The sequence below is a fragment of the Triticum urartu genome, chromosome 7 (assembly GCF_003073215.2).
Source record: "Triticum urartu cultivar G1812 chromosome 7, Tu2.1, whole genome shotgun sequence".
Taxonomy (NCBI): Eukaryota; Viridiplantae; Streptophyta; class Magnoliopsida; order Poales; family Poaceae; genus Triticum; species Triticum urartu.
Window position 1 is genome coordinate 74,107,573 of NC_053028.1, and position 22,331 is coordinate 74,129,903.

The 22,331-nt window shown below is 50.1% G+C and overlaps 1 protein-coding gene across 2 annotated transcripts; it reads left to right on the forward strand.

Moving 5' to 3' along the window:
- Positions 1-11,801: 11,801 nt before the first annotated feature.
- LOC125523207 lies at positions 11,802-14,688 on the forward strand. Of its 2 annotated transcripts, none has more exons than XM_048688258.1 (2): positions 11,802-12,289; positions 14,632-14,688. In XM_048688258.1, the coding sequence occupies exons 1-2, from the start codon at positions 12,024-12,026 to the stop codon at positions 14,666-14,668; spliced, it is 303 nt and encodes a 100-aa protein (XP_048544215.1). In that variant the 5' UTR covers positions 11,802-12,023; the 3' UTR covers positions 14,669-14,688. The 2 variants fall into 2 exon arrangements, with proteins under 2 accessions (XP_048544215.1, XP_048544214.1); XM_048688257.1 differs by lacking the exon at positions 14,632-14,688 and adding an exon at positions 13,294-13,346.
- The last annotated feature ends 7,643 nt before the right edge of the window (positions 14,689-22,331 follow it).

Here is a 22,331-nt window from a genome sequence, read left to right on the forward strand (position 1 = left end):
CCTCGAGATCGTAATGGCTAAACCCTAGATGTCTAGCCTGTATGATTATGATTGCCTCTACGAACTAAACCCTCCGATTTATATAGACACCGGAGGGGCATAGGGTTGTACTGAGTCGGTTTACAGAGAAAGGAATCTTCACATCCAATCGCTAAGCTTGCCATCCACGCAAAGGGGAGTCTCATCCGGACACGGGGGAAGGCCTTCTATCTTATATCTTCATAGCCCATCAGTCCGGCCTAGATCACATAGCCCGGACGCCCGGGGACCCCCTAATCCAAGACTCCCTTAGTAGCCCCTGAACCAGGCTTCAATGACGATGTGTCCGGTGCGCAGATTGTCTTCGGCATTGCAAGGCGGGTTCCTCCTCTGAATACTCCAAAGCAGTTGGTCAAAAGAACTATGTTCGAATCTGTATAACAGTCACAACCCTGAACCACAAGGGCAAAATACTTAAACAAAATAAGTCATGTCTACTGACAGCTTTTTCGGCGAGACGTTATGTTCTGGCCTTATTATTATTTCGAACCATTTTTTAGCCTCCCGCTTCGTGTTTTGAGACGCGGTCATATTGACGCGTCTTGTAAAAGCAGAGATCGTGTCCCCTTATTGCGGGATTCTCATCAATACGTGTTTGAGTAATCCAACCATGCCGTTTGCACGACCCCTTGGGAATAGGCGAGTTTTAAGGCTCGTGGGGGGACGCTTGATATTCACTGCCTTTATAAGAATATAAGGATCCATCTTTTTACCCCACGCCTTCTTCCTCCTCAGCCCACTTGCCCTCGAGCTCCAGCGCCCAAGTTTCAATCCTTTCCGTCCCCAGCAAACACTCCAGCCATGTCCGGATCTGGCACTCAGGGCAAGTGGATGGCCTCCTCCATCATGGAGGAGAACATCAAGGAACTCCGGGAAGCGGGGTACTTGGCCGCGGAAATCGCCCACCGGCTTCCTGCCAAAAAGCAGATCATCCCCACTCCGGAGTCCAATGAGAGGGTAGTATTTAACCCCCACTTTCTCAGCGGACTAGGGTTTCCTCTCCACCCTTTTGTCCGGCTCATGTTCTATTACGGGCTAGACTTTCATGATCTAGCCCCAAATTCCTTCCTCCACATCTCGGCATTCATCATCGTGTGTGAAGCGTTCCTCCGCATCCCCCCACTTTGGATTATGGCTCAAGGTCTTCAATGTGAAGCTGAAAGTGGTCGACGATCAACATGCGGAGTGCGCCCGTGCCATGGTGAGCAAGCTCCCCAACGTCACTTGGCCCCAGGGGGCCTTCGTGGAGACCGTGAAGGGATGGCAACATGAGTGGTTCTATGTCACAGAACCTCACGACGCCACATGGGCCGCCACTCTTGAGTTCAAATCTGGGCCTCCAATGCGGCTCACATCGTGGGTTAAAAAGGGCCTGGACTGGGTCGTCCGATGAGGTGATGACGCTGCAGAAGCGCGTCAAGGGTGTGATAGAGAAGAACACTAGCCTCGCCGATGTGATCCAGGTGATGCTTTTTCGCCGGATTCTCCCCTGCCAGCGCCAGACTCTATATATGTGGGAGTTTGATCCGGCCGGCCCTCGGACCCTGCAGCGCATGAAGAAATCTGGAAGCTGATGTTCAAGGCCCAGAAGTCGTGGCCGGGAACGACCGAAGACCTCGGCCTCGACTGCGCTCACCCGACCACTCCAGTAAGTTTTCAGATTTCCAAACATAACCTCTACTTGTAGATTCGAGGAGTATGCTAAGCCTTCCTTTTCTCCTTCAGGGCTGGACGAAGAAGGCGGAGCGGATCAAATGTCCGGCTCCGCTGCCCGAAGACCCAGCTATCCCTCTGTTAACAAAGATGCTGGTTCCGGTGCTGTACCAGGCACCGAAGAAGAAGGCCAAGAAGAAGGGCAAGGAGGCCAGAAGTGACCTCCGCCGTAAAGGTACTTCGGACCTCGCGTCCGAAGACACCAAGGTTCTCTCCTCCCACGAGGGTGATGAAGATGAAGAGGAAGAGGAAGAGGAGGAGAGCAATTCTCCCCTCAAGGGGGGAGAAGAAAAGGGCGGCGTCAGCGGACCTAGAAGCGGAGGCGTCTAAGAAGGGGAAGATTTCCCTTTCTGATGATTCAGATTCTGACGCCGAAATCATCCCCGAGCGACGCCTCAGGCCAAAGCCCCCGGCCGAACCGTAAGTATTTAAAGATACTATACATACATCTGGCCTTTTACATATCGTAGGATAACATTTTATTTATGTATTTTCAGTCTGGCCCGTGATCTCCCCCAACAATCGTCGTCTTCGGGAAACTCGTTGGTGCCGGAGATGATGGAGAGCAAAACGCATTTGCGAGCCTCTCCGCCACGACCCGCGGATGACACCGAGGTGTTATCCCAAGGACTTCTCCATGCCAGGGGGATATGCGGAAGGCCGCTTAAACGGCGCCAGAGGGTTATGCCTTGGCTGCCAAAAACATGGGGGATACTATGTTGGGGAACGTAGCAGAATTTAAAATTTTCTACGCATCACCAAGATCAACCTATGGAGTTATCTAGCAATGAGGGAAAGGGGAGTGCATCTACATACCCTTGTAGATTGCGAGCGGAAGCGTTCAAGAGAACGGGGTTGATGGAGTCGTACTCGTCGTGATCCAAATCACCGATGACCTAGCGCCGAACGGACGGCACCTCCGCGTTCAACACACGTACGGTTGGGAAGACGTCTCCTCCTTCTTGATCCAACAAAGGGAAGGAGAGGTTGATGGAGATCCAGCAGCATGACGGCGTGGTGGTGGAAGCAACGGCGATCTCGGTAGGGCTTCGCCAAGCTCAGCGAGAGGGAGAGGTGTCACGGGAGGGAGAGGGAGGCGCCAGGGACTTGGTGCGGCTGCCCTTCCTCCCCCCCACTATATATAGGGCCCCTAGGGGGGCGCCAGCCCTAGAGATTGGATCTCAAGGGGGGGGTGGCTTGCCCCCCAAGCCAAGTGGGGCGCCCCCACCCCTAGGGTTTCCAACCCTAGGCGCAGGAGGAGGCCCAAGGGGGGCGCACCAGCCCACCAGGGGCTGGTTCCCTTCCCCACTTCAGCCCATGGGGCCCTCCGGGATAGGTGGCACCACCCGGTGGACCCTGGGACCCTTCCGGTGGTCCCGGTACAATACCAGTGACCCCCGAAACTTTCCCGATGGCCGAAACTGGACTTCCTATATACAATTCTTCACCTCCGGACCATTCCGGAACTCCTCGTGACGTCCGAGATCTCATCCGGGACTCCAAACAACTTTCGGGTTACCGCATACTAACATCTCAACAACCCTAGTGTCACCGAACCTTAAGTGTGTAGACCCTACGGGTTCGGGAGACACGTAGACATGACCGAGACGACTCTCCGGTCAATAAACAACAGCGGGATCTGGATACCCATGTTGGCTCCCACATGTTCCTCGATGATCTCATCGGATGAACCACGACGTCGAGGATTCAATCAATCTCGTATACAATTCCCTTTGTCAATCGGTACGTTACTCGCCTGAGACTCGATCGTCGGTATCCCAATACCTCGTTCAATCTCATTACCGGCAAGTCACTTTACTCGTACCGTAATGCATGATCCCGTGATCAACCACTTGGTCACATTGAGCTCATTATGATGATGCATTACCGAGTGGGCCCAGAGATACCTCTCCGTCATACGGAGTGACAAATCCCAGTCTCGATTCGTGCCAACCCAACAGACACTTTCGGAGATACCCGTAGTGCACCTTTATAGTCACCCAGTTACGTTGTGACGTTTGGCACACCCAAAGCACTCCTAAGGTATCTGGGAGTTGCACAATCTCATGGTCTAAGGAAATGATACTTGACATTCAGAAAAGCTCTAGCAAACGAACTACACGATCTTTGAGCTATGCTTAGGATTGGGTCTTGTCCATCACATCATTCTCCTAATGATGTGATCCCGTTATCAATGACATCCAATGTCCATAGTCAGGAAACCATGACTATCTTTTGATCAACAAGCTAGTCAACTAGAGGCTCACTAGGGACGTGTTGTGGTCTATGTATTCACACATGTATTACGATTTCCGGATAACACAATTATAGCATGAACAATAGACAATTATCATGAACAAGGAAATATAATAATAACCATTTTATTATTGCCTCTAGGGCATATTTCCAACAGTCTCCCACTTGCACTAGAGTCAATAATCTAGTTACATTGTGATGAATCGAACACCCATAGAGTTCTGGTGTTGATCATGTTTTGCTCTAGGGAGAGGTTTAGTCAACGGATCTGCCACATTCAGGTCCATATGTACTTTACAAATATCTATGTCTCCATTTTGAACACTTTCACGAATGGAGTTGAAGCGACGCTTGATATGCCTGGTCTTCCTGTGAAACCTGGGCTCCTTGGCAAGGGCAATAGCTCCAGTGTTGTCACAGAAGAGAGTCATCGGGCCTGACGCATTGGGAATGACTCCTAGGTCGGTAATGAACTCCTTCACCCAGATTGCTTCTTGTGCTGCCTCCGAGGCTGCCATGTACTCCGCTTCACATGTAGATCCCGCCACAACACTTATCTTGCAACTGCACCAGCTTACTGCCCCACCATTCAAAATATACACGTATCCGGTTTGTGACTTAGAGTCATCCAGATCTGTGTCGAAGCTAGCATCGACGTAACCCTTTATGACAAGCTCTTCGTCACCTCCATAAACGAGAAACATATCCTTAGTCCTCTTCAGGTACTTCAGGATATTCTTGACCGCTGTCCAGTGTTCCATGCCGGGATTACTTTGGTACCTTCCTAACAAACTTATGGCAAGGTTTACATCAGGTCTGGTACACAGCATGTCATACATAATAGATCCTATGGCCGAGGCATAGGGGACGACACTCATCTTTTCTCTATCTTCTGCCGTGGTCGGGCATTGAGCCGTACTCAATTGCATACCTTGCAATACAGGCAAGAACCCCTTCTTGGACTGATCCATATTGAACTTCTTCAATATCTTGTCAAGGTACGTACTCTGTGAAAGACCAATGAGGCGTCTTGATCTATCTCTATAGATATTGATGCCTAATATATAAGCAGCTTCTCCAAGGTCCTTCATTGAAAAACACTTGTTCAAGTAGGCCTTTATGCTTTCCAAGAATTCTATATCATTTCCCATCAACAGTATGTCATCCACATATAATATGAGAAATGCTACCGAGCTCCCACTCACTTTCTTGTAAACACATGCTTCTCCATAAGTCTGTGTAAACCCAAACGCTTTGATCATCTCATCAAATCGAATGTTCCAACTCCGAGATGCTTGCACCAACCCATAGATTGAGCGTTGGAGCTTGCACACCTTGTTAGCATTCTTAGGATTAACAAAACCTTCCGGCTGCATCATATACAATTCTTCCTTGAGAAAGCCGTTAAGGAATGCCGTTTTGACGTCCATTTTCCATATCTCATAATCATAGAATGCGGCAATTGCTAACATGATTCGGACGGACTTCAGCTTCGCTACGGGTGAGAAAGTCTCATCGTAGTCAACCCCTTGAACTTGTCGATAACCCTTAGCAACGAGTCGAGCCTTGTAGATGGTCACATTACCATCTGCGTCTGTCTTCTTTTTAAAGATCCATTTATTTTCTATGGCTCGCCGATCATCGGGCAAGTCAGTCAAAGTCCATACTTCGTTTTCATACATGGATCTTATCTCGGATTTCATGGCTTCTAGCCATTTGTCGGAATCTAGGCCCGCCATCGCTTCCTCATAGTTCGAAGGTTCACCGTTGTCTAACAACATGATTTCCAAGATAGGGTTGTCGTACCACTCTGGTGCGGAACGTGTCCTTGTGGACCTACGAAGTTCAGTAGCAACTTGATCTGAAGTTTCATGATCATCATCATTAACTTCCTCTCTAGTCGGTGCAGGCACCTCAGGAACATTTTCTTGAGCTGCGCCACTCTCCGGTTCAAGAGGCAATACTTCATCAAGTTCTACTTTCCTCCCACTTACTTCTTTTGAGGGAAACTCTTTCTCTAGAAAGGATCCATTCTTGGCAACAAAGATTTTGCCTTCGGATCTGAGGTAGAAGGTATACCCAATAGTTTCTTTAGGGTATCCTATGAAGACGCATTTTTCTGATTTGGGTTCGAGCTTTTCAGGTTGAAGTTTCTTCACATAAGCATCGCATCCCCAAACTTTTAGAAACGACAGCTTAGGTTTCTTCCCAAACCATAATTCATATGGTGTTGTCTCAACGGATTTCGACGGAGCCCTATTTAAAGTGAATGCGGCAGTCTCTAAAGCATAGCCCCAAAATGACAGCGGTAGATCGGTAAGAGACATCATAGATCGCACCATATCCAATAGAGTGCGATTACGACATTCGGACACACCATTACGCTGAGGTGTCCAGGCGGCGTGAGTTGTGAAACTATTCCACATTTTCTTAAGTGCGTGCCAAATTCGTGACTCAAGTATTCTCCCCCATGATCTGATCGCAAGAACTTGATTTTCCTGTCACGTTGATTCTCAACCTCACTCTGAAATTCCTTGAACTTTTCAAAGGTCTCAGACTTGTGTTTCATTAAGTAGACATACCCATATCTACTCAAATCATCAGTGAGGGTGAGAACATAACGATAGCCACCGCGAGCCTCAACACTCATTGGACCGCACACATCAGTATGTATGATTTCCAATAAGTTGGTTGCTCGCTCCATTGTTTCTGAGAACGGAGTCTTGGTAATTTTACCCATGAGGCATGGTTCGCACGTGTCAAATGATTCATAATCAAGAGACTCCAAAAGTCCATCTGCATGGAGCTTCTTCATGCGTTTGACACCTATGTGACCAAGGCAGCAGTGCCACAAGTATGTGGGACTATCATTATCAACCTTACATCTTTTGGTATTCACACTATGAATATGTGTAACATTATGTTCGAGATTCATTAAGAATAAACCATTCACCAGCGGGGCATGACCATAAAACATATCTCTCATATGAATAGAACAACCATTATTCTTGGATTTAAATGAGTAGCCATCTCGAATTAAACGAGATCCTGATACAATGTTCATGCTCAAAGCTGGCACTATATAACAATTATTGAGGTTTAAAACTAATCCCGTAGGTAAATGTAGAGGTAGCGTGCCGACGGCGATCACATCGACCTTGGAACCATTCCCGACACGCATCGTCACCTCATCCTTCCCCAGTCTCTGCTTATTCCGCAGCTCCTGCTTTGAGTTACAAATGTGAGCAACTGCACCGGTATCAAATACCCAGGAGCTACTACGAGTACTGGTAAGGTACACATCAATTACATGTATATCACATATACCTTTAGTGTTGCTGGCCTTCTTGTCCGCTAAGTATTTGGGGCAGTTCCGCTTCCAGTGACCACTTCCCTTGCAATAAAAACACTCAGTCTCGGGCTTGGGTCTATTCTTTGGCTTCTTCCCGACAACTTGCTTACCGGGCGCGGCAACCCCCTTGCCGTCCTTCTTGAAGTTCTTCTTACCCTTTCCTTTCTTAAACTTAGTGGTTTTATTCACCATCAACACTTGATGTTCCTTTTTGATCTCCACCTCCGCTAATTTCAGCATCGAATATACCTCAGGAATGGTCTTTTCCATCCCCTGCATATTGAAGTTCATCACAAAGCTCTTGTAGCTCGGTGGAAGCGACTGAAGGATTCTGTCAATGACCGCGTCATCCGGGAGATTAACTCCCAGCTGAGTCAAGCGGTTGTGCAACCCAGACATTTTGAGTATGTGCTCGCTGACAGAACTATTTTCCTCCATCTTACAACTGAAGAACTTGTCGGAGACTTCATATCTCTCGACCCGGGCATGAGCTTGGAAAACCATTTTCAGCTCTTCGAACATCTCATATGCTCCATGTTGCTCAAAACGCTTTTGGAGCCCCGGTTCTAAGCTGTAAAGCATGCCGCACTGAACAAGGGAGTAATCATCAGCATGTGACTGCCAAGCATTCATAACGTCTTGGTTCTCTGGGATGGGTGCGTCACCTAGCGGTGCTTCTAGGACATAATATTTCTTGGCAGCTATGAGGATGATCCTCAGGTTCCGGACCCAGCCCGTATAGTTGCTGCCATCATCTTTCAGCTTGGTTTTCTCTAGGAACGCGTTGAAGTTGAGGGCAACATTAGTGTGAGCCATTTGATCTACAAGACACATTGTAAAGATTTTAGACTAAGTTCATGATAATTAAGTTCGTCTAATCAAATTATTCAATGAACTCCCACTCAGATAGACATCCCTCCAGTCATCTAAGTGAAACATGATCCGAGTCAACTAGGCCGTGTCCGATCATCACGTGAGACGGACTAGTCAACATCGGTGAACATCTTCATGTTGATCGTATCTTCTATATGACTCATGCTCGACCTTTTGGTCTTCCGTGTTCCGAGGCCATGTTTGTACATGCTAGGCTCGTCAAGTCAACCTAAGTGTATTGCGTGTGTAAATCTGGCTAACACCCGTTGTATTCGAACGTTAGAATCTATCACACCCGATCATCACGTGGTGCTTCGAAACAACGAACCTTCGCAATGGTGCATAGTTAGGGGGAACATTTTCTTGAAATTATTGCGAGGGATCATCTTATTTAAGCTACCGTCATTCTAAGCAAATAAGATGTAAAACATGATAAACATCACATGCAATCAAATAGTGACATGATATGGCCAATATCATTTTGCTCCTTATGATCTCCATCTTCGGGGCGCCATGATCATCGTCGTCACCGGCATGACACCATGATCTCCATCATCGTGTCTTCATGAAGTTGTCTCGTCATCTATTACTTCTACTACTATGGCTAACGGTATAACAATAAAGTAAACTAATTACATGACGTTATATGTTGACACGCAGGTCATAAATAAATTAAGACAACTCCTATGGCTCCTGCCGGTTGTCATACTCATCGACATGCAAGTCGTGATTCCTATTACAAGAACATGATCAGTCTCATACATCACATATATCATTCATCACATCCTTTTTGGCCATATCACATCACACGGCACATGCTGCAAAAACAAGTTAGACGTCCTCTAATTGTTGTTGCAAATTTTTACGTGGCTGCTATAGGTTTCTTAGCAAGAACGTTTCTTACCTACGCCAAAACCACAACGTGATATGCCAATTTCTATTTACCCTTCATAAGGACCCTTTTCATCGAATCCGATCCGACTAAAGTGGGAGAGACAGACACCCGCTAGCCACCTTATGCAACTAGTGCATGTCAGTCGGTGGAACCAGTCTCACGTAAGCGTACGTGTAAGGTTGGTCCGGGCCGCTTCATCCCACGATACCGCCGAATCAAGATAAGACTAGTAACGGCAAGTAAATTGACAATATCGATGCCCACAACTGCTTTGTGTTCTACTCGTGCATAGAAGCTACGCATAGACCTAGCTCATGATGCCACTGTTGGGGAACGTAGTAGAATTTAAAATTTTCTACGCATCACCAAGATCAATCTATGGAGTTATCTAGCAACGAGGGAAAGGGGAGTGCATCTACATACCCTTGTAGATCGCGAGCGGAAGCGTTCAAGAGAACGGGGTTGATGGAGTCGTACTCGTCGTGATCCAAATCACCGATGACCTAGCGCCGAACGGACGGCACCTCCGCGTTCAACACACGTACGGTTGGGAAGACGTCTCCTCCTTCTTGATCCAGCAAAGGGAAGGAGAGGTTGATGGAGATCCAGCAGCAGGACGGCGTGGTTGTGGAAGCAACGACGATCTCGGCAGGGCTTCGCCAAGCTCAGCAAGAGGGAGAGGTGTCACGGGAGGGAGAGGGAGGCGCCAGGGACTTGGTGCGGCTGCCCTCCCTCCCCCCACTATATATAGGGCCCCTAGGGGGGGGGCGCCGGCCCTAGAGATTGGATCTCAGGGGGGGGGGCGGCCAAGGGGGGGGTGGCTTGCCCCCCAAGCCAAGTGGGGCGCCCCCACCCCTAGGGTTTCCAACCCTAGGCGCAGGGGGAGGCCCAAGAGGGGCGCACCAGCCCACCAGGGGCTGGTTCCCTTCCCCACTTCAGCCCATGGGGCCCTCCGGGATAGGTGGCCCCACCCGGTGGACCCCCGGGACCCTTCCGGTGGTCCCGGTACAATACCGGTGACCCCCGAAACTTTCCCGATGGCCGAAACTGGACTTCCTATATACAATTCTTCACCTCCGGACCATTCCGGAACTCCTTGTGACGTCCGGGATCTCATCCGGGACTCCGAACAACTTTCGGGTTACCGCATACTAATATCTCAACAACCCTAGCGTCACCGAACCTTAAGTGTGTAGACCCTACGGGTTCGGGAGACACGTAGACATGACCGAGACGACTCTCCGGTCAATAACCAACAGCGGGATCTGGATACCCATGTTGGCTCCCACATGTTCCTCGATGATCTCATCGGATGAACCACGATGTCAAGGATTCAATCAATCTCGTATACAATTCCCTTTGTCAATCGGTAGGTTACTCGCCCGAGACTCGATCGTCGGTATCCCAATACCTCGTTCAATCTCGTTACCGGCAAGTCACTTTACTCGTACCGTAATGCATGATCCCGTGATCAACCACTTGGTCACATTGAGCTCATTATGATGATGCATTACCGAGTGGGCCTAGAGATACCTCTCCGTCATACGGAGTGACAAATCCCAGTCTCGATTCGTGCCAACCCAACAGACACTTTCGGAGATACCCGTAGTGCACCTTTATAGTCACCCAGTTACGTTGTGATGTTTGGCACACCCAAAGCACTCCTACGGTATCCGGGAGTTGCACAATCTCATGGTCTAAGGAAATGATACTTGACATTCGGAAAAGCTCTAGGAAACGAACTACACGATCTTTGAGCTATGCTTAAGATTGGGTCTTGTCCATCACATCATTCTCCTAATGATGTGATCCCATTATCAATGACATCCAATGTCCATAGTCAGGAAACCATGACTATCTTTTGATCAACGAGCTAGTCAACTAGAGGCTCACTAGGGACGTGTTGTGGTCTATGTATTCACACATGTATTACGATTTCCGGATAACACAATTATAGCATGAACAATAGACAATTATCATGAACAAGGAAATATAATAATAACCATTTTATTATTGCCTCTAGGGCATATTTCCAACATACTACTCCCATGGAAACTGACGACGGGGCTTGGATCAGTCCAGCCTGTGACGCCCGGATAATTAACCTACAGTAATCCCCCGCTAATGATGCCACGTCACCTCAGTTACTGTTGATAAACTCTGAATAGTTCAAAAACGAAACAAAACCAAATTTAATTAAAGGCAAACAATAAAAGTTTTCAAATTTTAAAACCAAATTGTTCGGGTTGTGCCCAATAATGCATAAGTAATTATGGTGGAGAAAATAAACTTTTATAAAGTGTTTAACTACTCTAAAAGTAAATAAGATAGTAGCAACGACAACTAATTAAATGCCTTTTACAATTAATAAAATACTAAACTATTTTATTTTGTCACCAACCTTTTTGTGGCATTGGGGTATTTTGAAACACTAATTTAGGTACTACTTATGTATTTTATAAAACAAAAGTATATAGAAAATAAAATAGAAAACTAATAAACAGGAAATAAATAAAAAGTAAGAAAAAAAACAAAACAAAAGAGGAGGACCCCCCCTAGCCAACTGGGCCCGACGACCCAGCCGGCCAGCCCATCTGGCCCTAACCGGCCCAGCCCCACTCCCTTAACCACCCACTACGACTGAACCCTAGCGACCCCCTCCCCACTTCCCCCCGATCCCCACCCCGTTCCCTCGTCCTTCCACCCCGCCGCCACTGCACAACACACACACGGGAGAGGAGCTCCCTCCTGTCCGATGCTGCGCCGACGACTCTGGCCGCTTCACTGCCCTTCCCCGTCGCTCGGTCATCTCTCCTCCCTTCGTTCTCCCCAGCAGCTCGCCGCGCCCCTCTTCCTCCTCCTGTGGCCGAGCGCAGCCACCACCTCGCCGTGGCCATGGCCAACGGCCTTCCTGAGCTGCTCGTGCTGCCCTACGGCTTCCTTGACGTCGTCCACGACCTCCACGTGCCCGAGACCGACTGGAGCGGCCCCAAGTCGGCGACATCGACGGTTCCCCGTCGCGTCCACTGGAGCTCCTCCTCGACCCCTGCCGTCGCCGACGCCGTCAACGCACGCCGCCGCGCCGCTGCACCTCGTCACCACATCACCGTCGTCTCCGACTTCCTCCTCGACCCCAACTGCCCCGTGCCCTGCAACCCCTCGTGAGGCCCCCTCCTTCTCCTCTGCCCCGCCCCTCACGCGCGCCGCGCCTAGCGTCGTCCTTGTCCCGCGCGCCTCGCTCTGCTCTAGCCCGTGGCCGCCTTCGCCGGCCAGCGCTCGTGCGCGCCCCTCGTTAGGCCTTGCCCCGCCTCTGCTCCGCCTGCCGCTGCGGCCTCTCCGCGTCGCCCACTGGCCTTTGCCGCCTCCCCTGGCCGACGACCGCATCGTTGGCCTTGCCTAGGTCGCGCCTGACTAGGCTTGGGCGCCCACGCCCGCAACCGCGCTCGAACCGCTAAGGCCCTCTGGGCCTATGACGAAAGGGCCCCACCCCCGAACGTTTCTTAAAATAAAAATAAAAATAAAAAATATAATAAAAATAAAATTAATTAATTAATTAATTAACTTAATTAATTATGATTAAATTAGCTAATTAAGATTAATTAACCTAATGACTAATTAACCTAATTAACTACTGTTAATTAGCTAACAGAGTATGACAGTGGGGCCCACCCCCCTAATTAATACTAATTAGGTTAATTAAAATGTTTAATTAAAATGTGTCACTGACCAGTGGGACCCACTGGTCAGGTTGACCAGTCAACCCCGTTGACTGCTGATGTCATAAATCCATTTTTGAAATTAAATTAAATAATTAATTAAATTCCAGAAATTAATAAAATCTTTAGAAAATCATATCTTTTAATCCGTAACTCGGATTAAAATATTTTCAACATGAAAGTTGCTCAGAGTGACGGGGCGAATCCGGATACGCAACCCGTTCGTCCGCCACGCATCTCTAGCATAGCGAACACGCAACTTTCCCCCTCCGGTTCCTTTGCCTGAAAATGAGAAACACTGGGGATACTTTCCCGGATGTTTTTCCCCTTCACCGGTACCACCTCGTACCGCCTTAGGGCACACCTAGCATCATGCTTTGTCATGTCATGCATCATCATGCATTTGTTTGCATTATATTTATTGTTTCTTCCCCCTCGTCTCTCGCTAGACACCGAGATCGACGCCGCTGCTACCCAGTACGACTACGGTGTTGACGACCCCTCTCTCTTGCCAGAGCAACCAGGCAAGCCCCCCCTTGATCACCAGATATCGTCTACTCTCCTCTATACTGCTTGCATTAGAGTAGTGTAGCATGTTACTGCTTTCCGTTAATCCTATCCTGATGCATAGCCTGTCCTTGCTACTACTGTTGTTACCTTTACCTGCAATCCTAATGCTTAGTATAGGATGCTAGTTTATCATCAGTGGCCCTTCATTCTTGTCCGTCTGCCATGCTATACTATCGGGTCGTGATCACTCGGGAGGTGATCACGGGTATATACTATATACCTTATACATGATACATGTGATGACTAAAAGACGGGTCGGCTCGTAGGAGTACCCGCGAGTGGATCTTTGTGGCGAAGCGACAGGGCAGGTTGAGACCACCTAGGAGAGAGGTGGGCCTGGCCCTGGTCGGCGTTCGCGATTATTTCAAGATAACACGTTTAACGAGATCTTGGTATTTGATCTGAGTCTGGCCACTGGCCTATACACACTAACCATCTACGCGGGGACAGTTATGGGCACTCGACGTCGTGGTATCAGCCGAAGCCTTCGTGACGTCAGCGACTGAGCGGCGCGAGCCGGATTGGAACATAAGCCTGCTCTTGTATTAAGGGGGCTAGTTCTGCTTCCGGCCGCCCTCGCAACATGCAGGTGTGCAATGGGCGATGGGCCCAGACCCCTGCGCCATAGGATTTAAACTGGCATGCTGATCTCTCTGTTGTGCCTAGGTAGGGCTGCGACGTGTTGATCTTCCGAGGCCGGGCATGACCCAGGAAAGTGTGTCTGGCCAAATGGGATCGAGCGTGTTGGGTTATGTGGTGCACCCCTGCAGGGAAGTTAATCTATTCGAATAGCCGTGATCTTCGGTAACATGACGACTTGGAGTTGTACCTTGACCTTATGACAACTAGAACCGGATACTTAATAAAACGCACCTTTCCAAGTGCCAGATACAACCCGGTGGTCGCTCTCTAACAGGGCGACGAGGAGAGGATCATCGGTTAGAATTATGCTATGCGATGCTACTTGGTGAACTTACCATCTACTCTCTTCTCCTGCTGCAAGATGGAGGTTACCAGAAGCGTAGTCTTCGAAAGGACTAGTTATCCCTCTCTTATTCCGGCATTATGCAGTTCAGTCCACATATGATAGCCTTTTCCATTTGATACCAATGCATACATATGTAGTGTAGCTCCTTGCTTGCGAGTACTTTGGATGAGTACTCACGGTTGCTTTGCTCTCCCTTTTCCCCCTTTCTATACTCGATTGCTGCGACTAGACGTTGGAGCCCTGGAGCCAGACGCCACCGTCGATGACGACTACTACTACTCAGGAGGTGCCTACTACTACGTGCAGCTCGCTGACGACGACCAGGAGTTGTTTAGGTGGACCCCAGGCAGGAGGCCTGCGCCTCTTTCGATCTGTATCTCAGTTTGTGCTAGCCTTCTTAAGGCAAACTTGTTTAACTTATGTCTGTACTCAGATTTTGTTGCTTCCGCTGACTCGTCTATGATCGAGCTCTAGCATTCGAGCCCTCGAGGCCCCTGGCTTGTAATATGATGCTTGTATGACTTATTTTATTTGTAGAGTTGTGTTGTGATATCTTCCTGTGAGTCCCTAATCTTGATCGTACACGTTTGCGTGTATGATTAGTGTACGATTGAATCGGGGGCGTCACACGGCCCCTAGCCAAATACCACTCTGGAGACCAACATGGCTCCGGAGTCGAGCGAGCAGCCCCCTTCAAGGGAAGGGGGAGTGCCGACTCCGCAGGCAACCTCTATCAATCTGGAGGCGCCGGATATGTTGAAGGAAGCACTTCAACGTGCTTCTGTCGTGGAAGAGCACCGTGCCCTGATGGGTACGGTGGTTGAGAAGGTTTAGTCTGCCAAAAGCGGTCTGAACGAAGCTTTCACTAGTCTGTTAATAGGTTTTGAAGTAAGTGATATAACATGCCTAGCCGCTTTTCGTATTGGAAGAATATGCCTGTATATAGATAGTAGCCCCTGAGACTCTGTTTGGATCTTTGGGAAAAAGAGCCGGATAGAGGATCAAATAGTCGCCAAAGATAACGCATTCATCTATTTTGATAAACAAGCTTCATTGTTGGCGGCTTCAGCTAAGGATGCTGAAGTGTCCGAACTGCAGCGGAAACTGAAGCTGGCTGACAATGAGATCGACCGTATTAACAAGCGGTTCGATGAGGCCCAAGGTATGTTTTTTAAAAAGACCCTTTTACCAGCCTAAATTATAATGCAAACCCAGAGTTTAAGCTCATGCGCTGCTATGTAAATGATTACAGGCAACACGACCGAGGTCGAGGCCCTCAAGAGTGCCCTTGCCGAAGCCAAGGAGGAGGCGAGGGCAAGCAAAGCAGTCGCAGAGAAAGTAGCTGCGGATATAGAGGCCGAAAAGGCCGCCCGCCTCCAGTATGTGGCAAGGGTGACCGAAGTAGAGCAAGCGCTCCAGGACGTCGCCAACAAGTGTGAGTCCTTGGAGGAGAGTAACAAGGCCCAAGCGGCCGAACTCACCAAGGCTCTTCAAGCTGCGAAGAAGGCTCAGTCCGAGTCCTAGGCGGCTCGTGAGGAGATCAAACAAGCTGAACATATAGCGGCTAGTAAGCCTTTTCTTTTACAGAGTATATTCGGCGGTCGAAGATATGCTTTGCTAAATCGACTATGGAGTGCTCTAGACGCTTTTGCAGATCTCCCGAGGAGTGCTGCCGATGCCGCCCAGTATTTCTGAGCCCAAGAAGGGAACGCGACGGAGAAGCTCTTCTGGTCTCAGTACTTGGCGCCGGAGCGACTAGCGCTGCTGAACAATCAGATGATGTAGCTGGCAGAGCTGCATAGGATGTCCGGTTTGGCCATGAAGGACATATTCCAAGCAGCTACTTCGGCTTGGTCAAGCGGCTTGGCGATGCCTTGCCCCGAGTAGAGCCCGTGAAGCGCTCGGCGTGTATAGAAGGTGCGCGAATGGCCTTTGCCCGTGTTAAGATGCACTCGGCGAAGATGAAGGCCACCGTCGTGGCGGTTGAGGGTCCGCCTGGAGGCAAGGACCACCGCAAGCCGGAGCGCTATTTCGAAGACGTCCTCGAGGGTGCCTGTTTGATAGAAGGTCAATGCTCGAAGGATATCATGTTCGAGTAAATGTATCCGGGCTACCCGGACAATGTATTATAAACCCAGGCTGTGTAATATGTTGTATGCATTTATATCAAAGTGTTATCCCCCCTGTGCGGCCATTTTTAATTCTTGAGAGTTTACCAGTTGTCAGCTTCAGCCCCCACATAGATACTACGGGGGTGTTCGGAATAGCGCGTGACCACACTTAACCCAACGTCTTGGTCCGTAAAGGAGGTGATAGCGCGGCAAACCAGGCAATCGAACTATACCGTTTTATCATTCTCACTTAGCCATAGGAGTTTGACATGAAGGAAATATGCCCTAGAGGCAATAATAAAGTTATTATTTATTTCCTTATATCATGATAAATGTTTATTATTCATGCTAGAATTGTATTAACCGGAAACTTAGTACATGTGTGAACACATAGACAAACAGAGTGTTACTAGTATGCCTCTACTTGACTAGCTCGTTAATCAAAGATGGTTAAGTTTCCTAGCCATGGACAAGAGTTGTCATTTGATGAACGGGATCACATCATTAGAGAATGATGTGATTGACTTGACCCATCCGTTAGCTTAGCACGATGATTGTTTAGTTTGTTGCTATTGCTTTCTTCATAACTTATACATGTTCCTATGACTATGAGATTATGCAACTCCCGATTACCGGAGGAACACTTTGTGTGCTACCAAACGTCACAACGCAACTGGGTGATTATAAAGGTGCTCTACAGGTGTCTCCGATGGTACTTGTTGAGTTGGCATAGATCAAGATTAGGATTTGTCACTCCGATTGTCGGAAAGGTATCTCTGGGCGCTCTCGGCAATGCACATCACTATAAGCCTTGCAAGCAATGCAACTAATGAGTTAGTTGCGGGATGATGCATTACAGAAACGAGTAAAGAGACTTGCCGGTAACAATATTGAACTAGGTATTGAGATACCGACGATCGAATCTTGGGCAAGTAACATATCGATGACAAAGGGAACAACGTATGTTGTTATGCGGTTTGACCAATAAAGATCTTTGTAGAATATGTAGGAGCCAATATGAACATCCAGGTTCCGCTATTGGTTATTGACCGAAGACGTGTCTCGGTCATGTCTACATAGTTCTCGAACCCGTAGGGTCCGCACGCTTAACGTTCGGTGACGATCGGTATTATGAGTTTATGTCTACATAGTTCTCGAACCCGTAGGGAAAACTGTGTGTAACGGTTGGATTTTGTGTGGAGGCTATATATACCCCTCCACCTCCTCTTCATTCTGGGAGAGAGCCATCAGAACACATACACAACTCCAACTCATATGTTCTGAGAGAGAACCACCTACTCATGTGTTGAGACCAAGATATTCCATTCCTATCATATGAATCTTGATCTCTAGCCTTCCCAAGTTGCTTTCCACTCAAATATTCTTTCCACAAAATCCAAATCCTATGAGAGAGAGAGTTGAGTGTTGGGGAGACTATCATTTGAAGCACAAGAGCAAGGAGTTCATTACCTACACACCATTTGTTACTTCTTGGAGAGTGGTGTCTCCTAGATTGGCTAGGTGTCACTTGGGAGCCTCCGACAAGATTGTGGAGTTGAACCAAGGAGTTTGTAAGGGCAAGGAGATCGCCTACTTCATGAAGATCTACCGCTAGTGAGGCAAGTCCTGTGTGGGCGATGGCCATGGTGGGATAGACAAGGTTGCTTCTTCGTGGACCCTTTGTGGGTGGTTGCTTCTTTGTGGACCCTTCGTGGGTGGAGCCCTTTGTGGACTCGCGCAACCATTACCCTATGTGGGTGGAGCCCTCCGTGGACTCTCGCAACCGTTACCCTTTGTGGGTTGAAGTCTCCATCAACGTGGATGTAGGATAGCACCACCTATCCGAACCACGGGAAAAACATCCGTGTCTCCAATTGCGTTTGAATTCTCCAAACCCTTCCCCTTACATTCTTGCAAGTTGCATGCTTTACATTCTGCTGCTCATATACTCTTTGCATGCTTGCTTGATATGTATTATGTATGTTGAAATTGTGCCTAAACTCTACTTAAACCGAAAAAGCTTAAAAATTGCAACTTTAGCATTAAGTGTCTAATCACCCCCCTCTAGACACATCTACTTCTAGATCCTACAGCCGCCTCCCGCCAGTCGGCAGGTGGCCACAGTCGAAGACGTGCCGCCCGAAGGGCGGCCCGCGCCCAAGAAACCCAAGGGCGGCAGGCCGGCTTGGCAGCCGACTTTCTCCTACGAGCAAACTCTCAACGCCCCGTGCAAATTCCATAGCGCCGCGAAGCCGTCCAACCACACAACCCGGAAGTGCCATTGGCTCACCCGAATCTCCAAAGGCAAAGGGCTCGCGCCGCCTTCGCCTGTCGGCCCGCCGCCTCCGGCCGCTCGGCCCGCAGTCGGAGCCGTGCACGACGAATTCCCCGACGAACAAGCAACCTACATCGTCTTTACAAGCCAGCTCGAAGACCGGCGCGGCAAACGCCGAGAGCACCAGGAAGTCAGTGTGGTCGCTGCCAACCCCGCCGGACACATGCATTGGTCAGAAAAACCCATCAGCTGGAGCCGGGCCGACCACCCAGAGGTGATGCCGCCTCCCGGCTCTTATGCGTTGGTCCTGGAAGCCACCCTCGCGATGGACAGACGCGCTGCCCTCTTCTCCCGCGTGCTGATAGACGGCGGGAGCAGCATCAACATCCTGTACCGTGACACCCTGGAGAAGCTAAATGTCAAGACAAAGCAGCTCATGCCTACTCGGACAGTGTTTCATGGCATCGTGCCCGGCTTGTCCTGCGCCCCCATTGGCAAGATCAAGATTGATGTACTTTTTGGGGACAAGGAGCATTTCCGCTGGGAAGCGATCTGGTTTGAAGTGGTGGACCTGGAGAGCCCTTACCATGCATTGCTTGGCCGACCCGCCTTGGCCAAATTCATGGCAGTTCCCCACTATGCATACCTCAAAATGAAGATACCAAGCACCAAAGGCGTCATCACCGTAGCCGGCGATTACAAGAAGTCCTCCGAGTGCGCAGCGGCCAGCAGCCAGCTGGCCGAGTCCCTTGTGATTGCCGAAGAAAAGAAGATGTTGGACCGAGTCGTGGCCATGGCCGGCAAGCAGTCGGCCCTGTCCCCCGATCCCAAGGAGTATGATGCCCAAGGATCTTTCCAGCCGGCCAAAGAAACCAAGAAGATACCCCTTGACCCCGAGCACCCCGAGAGGTTTGCCGTCATCGGGGCAAGCCTGAACAGCAAATAGGAAGGCGAGCTCGCCGATTTCCTCCGTGAGAATCGGGACATCTTTGCATGGTCCCCCAAGGACATGCCGGGCGTTCCGAAGGAATTCGCCGAGCACAAACTACATGTCCGAGAAGACGCAAAGCCAGTCAAACAACCCCTCCGCCGACTGTCGGAGGAGAAGTGCAGGATTGTGGGAGAGGAGATAGCCCGGCTTCTGGCAGCCGGCTTCATTATGGAAGTTTTCTTTCCAGAGTGGCTCGCCAACCCAGTCCTCGTGCTAAAGAAGAATAACAAATGGCGCATGTGTATAGACTACACGAGCCTCAACAAGGCCTACCCCAAAGATCCCTTTGCCCTGCCAAGGATTGACCAAGTGATAGACTCCACGGCCGGATGCGAGCTGTTGAGTTTCTTGGATGCTTACTCAGGGTATCACCAGATAAAGTTAAATCCGGCAGACCGCCTGAAGACCGCCTTCATCACGCCATTTGGAGCCTTCTGCTACCTGACTATGACATTCGGCTTGAGAAATGCCGGTGCCACTTTTCAGCGTTGCATGCAGAAGTGCCTCCTCAAGCAACTCGGCAGAAACGCTCACATCTACATGGACGACATTGTGGTGAAGACGGAGAAGCGTGGCACCTTGCTGGAAGACCTCAAAGAAACGTTTGAGAACCTACGCTGGTTCCAAATCAAGCTCAACCTCGAGAAATGCGTGTTCGGAGTGCCAGCCGGCCAGCTCCTAGGCTTCCTGGTCTCCGAACGCGGCATCGAATGCAACCCAGTAAAGATCAAGGCCATTGAGAGAATGGCGATTCCCACCAAGCTTCGAGACATCCAGAAGTTCACCGGGTGCTTGGCCTCCCTAAACCGCTTCATCAGCCGGCTCGGAGAGAAAGCTCTCCCCCTCTACCGCCTCATGAAGAAGACCACTCACTTCGAGTGGAATGACCAAGCTGACCAAGCTTTCCATGAGCTGAAGAAGATGCTAGCCACACCGCCAGTCCTGGCGGCGCCGACTGAGAAAGAGCCCATGCTCCTCTACATTGACGCAACCAGCCAGGTGGTCAGCACCGTCATCATAGTCCAACGCCCAGAAGAAGGCCGAGCCCAGCCGGTCTAGAGGCCGGTGTATTATTTGAGCGAGGTGCTGTCCGCCTCAAAGCAGAACTACCCGCACTACCAGAAGATGTGTTACGGCGTGTACTTCACCGCCAAGAAGCCGAAGCCCTACTTTCAAGAGCATCCCGTCACGGTCGTATGCACCGCCCCGCTGGCCGAGATCATAGGCAGCCGGGATGCATCCGGCCGGGTGGCGAAATGGGCCATCGAGCTAGCCCCTTACACAATCTTCTACCAGCCCCGCACCGCCATCAAGTCCCAAGCACTGGCTGACTTCCTCGTCGACTGGGCCGAGACCCAGTACCTGCCGCCGGCTCCCGACTCCACCCATTGGCGCATGCACTTCGATGGGTCCAAGATGCGCACCGGCTTGGGAGCCGGCATCGTCCTTACCTCTCCCAAAGGCGACAAGCTCAGATACACGCTGCAAATCCACTTTGCCGCCTCCAACAATGTAGCCGAGTACGAGGCGCTCATACACAGGCTCCGGCTTGCCAAAGAGCTCGGCATTCGCCGGATCCTATGTTATGGCGACTCGGACTTGGTGGTCCAGCAATCATCTGGCGACTGGGACGCCAAGGACGCAAATATGGCAAGCTACCGCTTCCTCATTCAGCAACTCAGCGGATACTTTGAAGGATGCGAGTTCCTCCACGTACCGCGAGCCGACAACGAGCCAGCCGATGCCCTAGCTCGAATAGGCTCCACTCGGCAAGCAATACCAACCGGCGTCGCTCTACAACGCCTCCTCAAGCCGTCCGTCAAGCCGTCTCCAGAGTCTGATTCCATCTTCGTACCGCCTGACCGCGACGCGGCCGGGTCCGGCTCGAAGAACCAAGCAGGCGACCCCGGGACTTCAGTAGTCGTCCCGGGGACTTCGGTAGCCGGCTCGAGGACTGCCACACCCGGCTCGGGGACTGCAGTAGCCGGCCCGGGGACTGCACCAACACAACAGCCGGCGGCCGACTCCAGCATTTCACCACCCAACCCGCCCACCCTGGTAGCAGTAGCTACATTGGCAGTAGGAGAAGTCGCGGCTCCGTCATGGGCTCAGTCCATCCTCAACTTCCTAGTAAACCAAGATCTGCCGGCTGACGAAGCAGAGGCAAGACAAGTCCAACGTCGAGCCGGAGCATACACAATCGTCAACAGAGAACTCGTCAACCGCAGTGTCACTGGAGTCCTCCAACGGTGCGTCGAGCAAGAGAAGGGCATTGCAATCCTCAGAGACAACCACCAAGGAGAATGCGGCCACCATGTGGCCTCAAGATCACTCGTCGCCAAAGCTTTCCGCCATGGTTTCTTCTGGCCGACTGCTTTGGATGACGCCAAAGAATTAGTTAAATATTGCAAAGGGTGCCAACTCTTCAGCTCCAAGCAACACATGCCGGCTTCGGCACTCAAGACCATTCCCCTCACCTGGCCCTTCGTCGTTTGGGGACTGGACATGGTGGGCCCATTCAAGACGGCGCGCGGCGGCATGACGCATCTGCT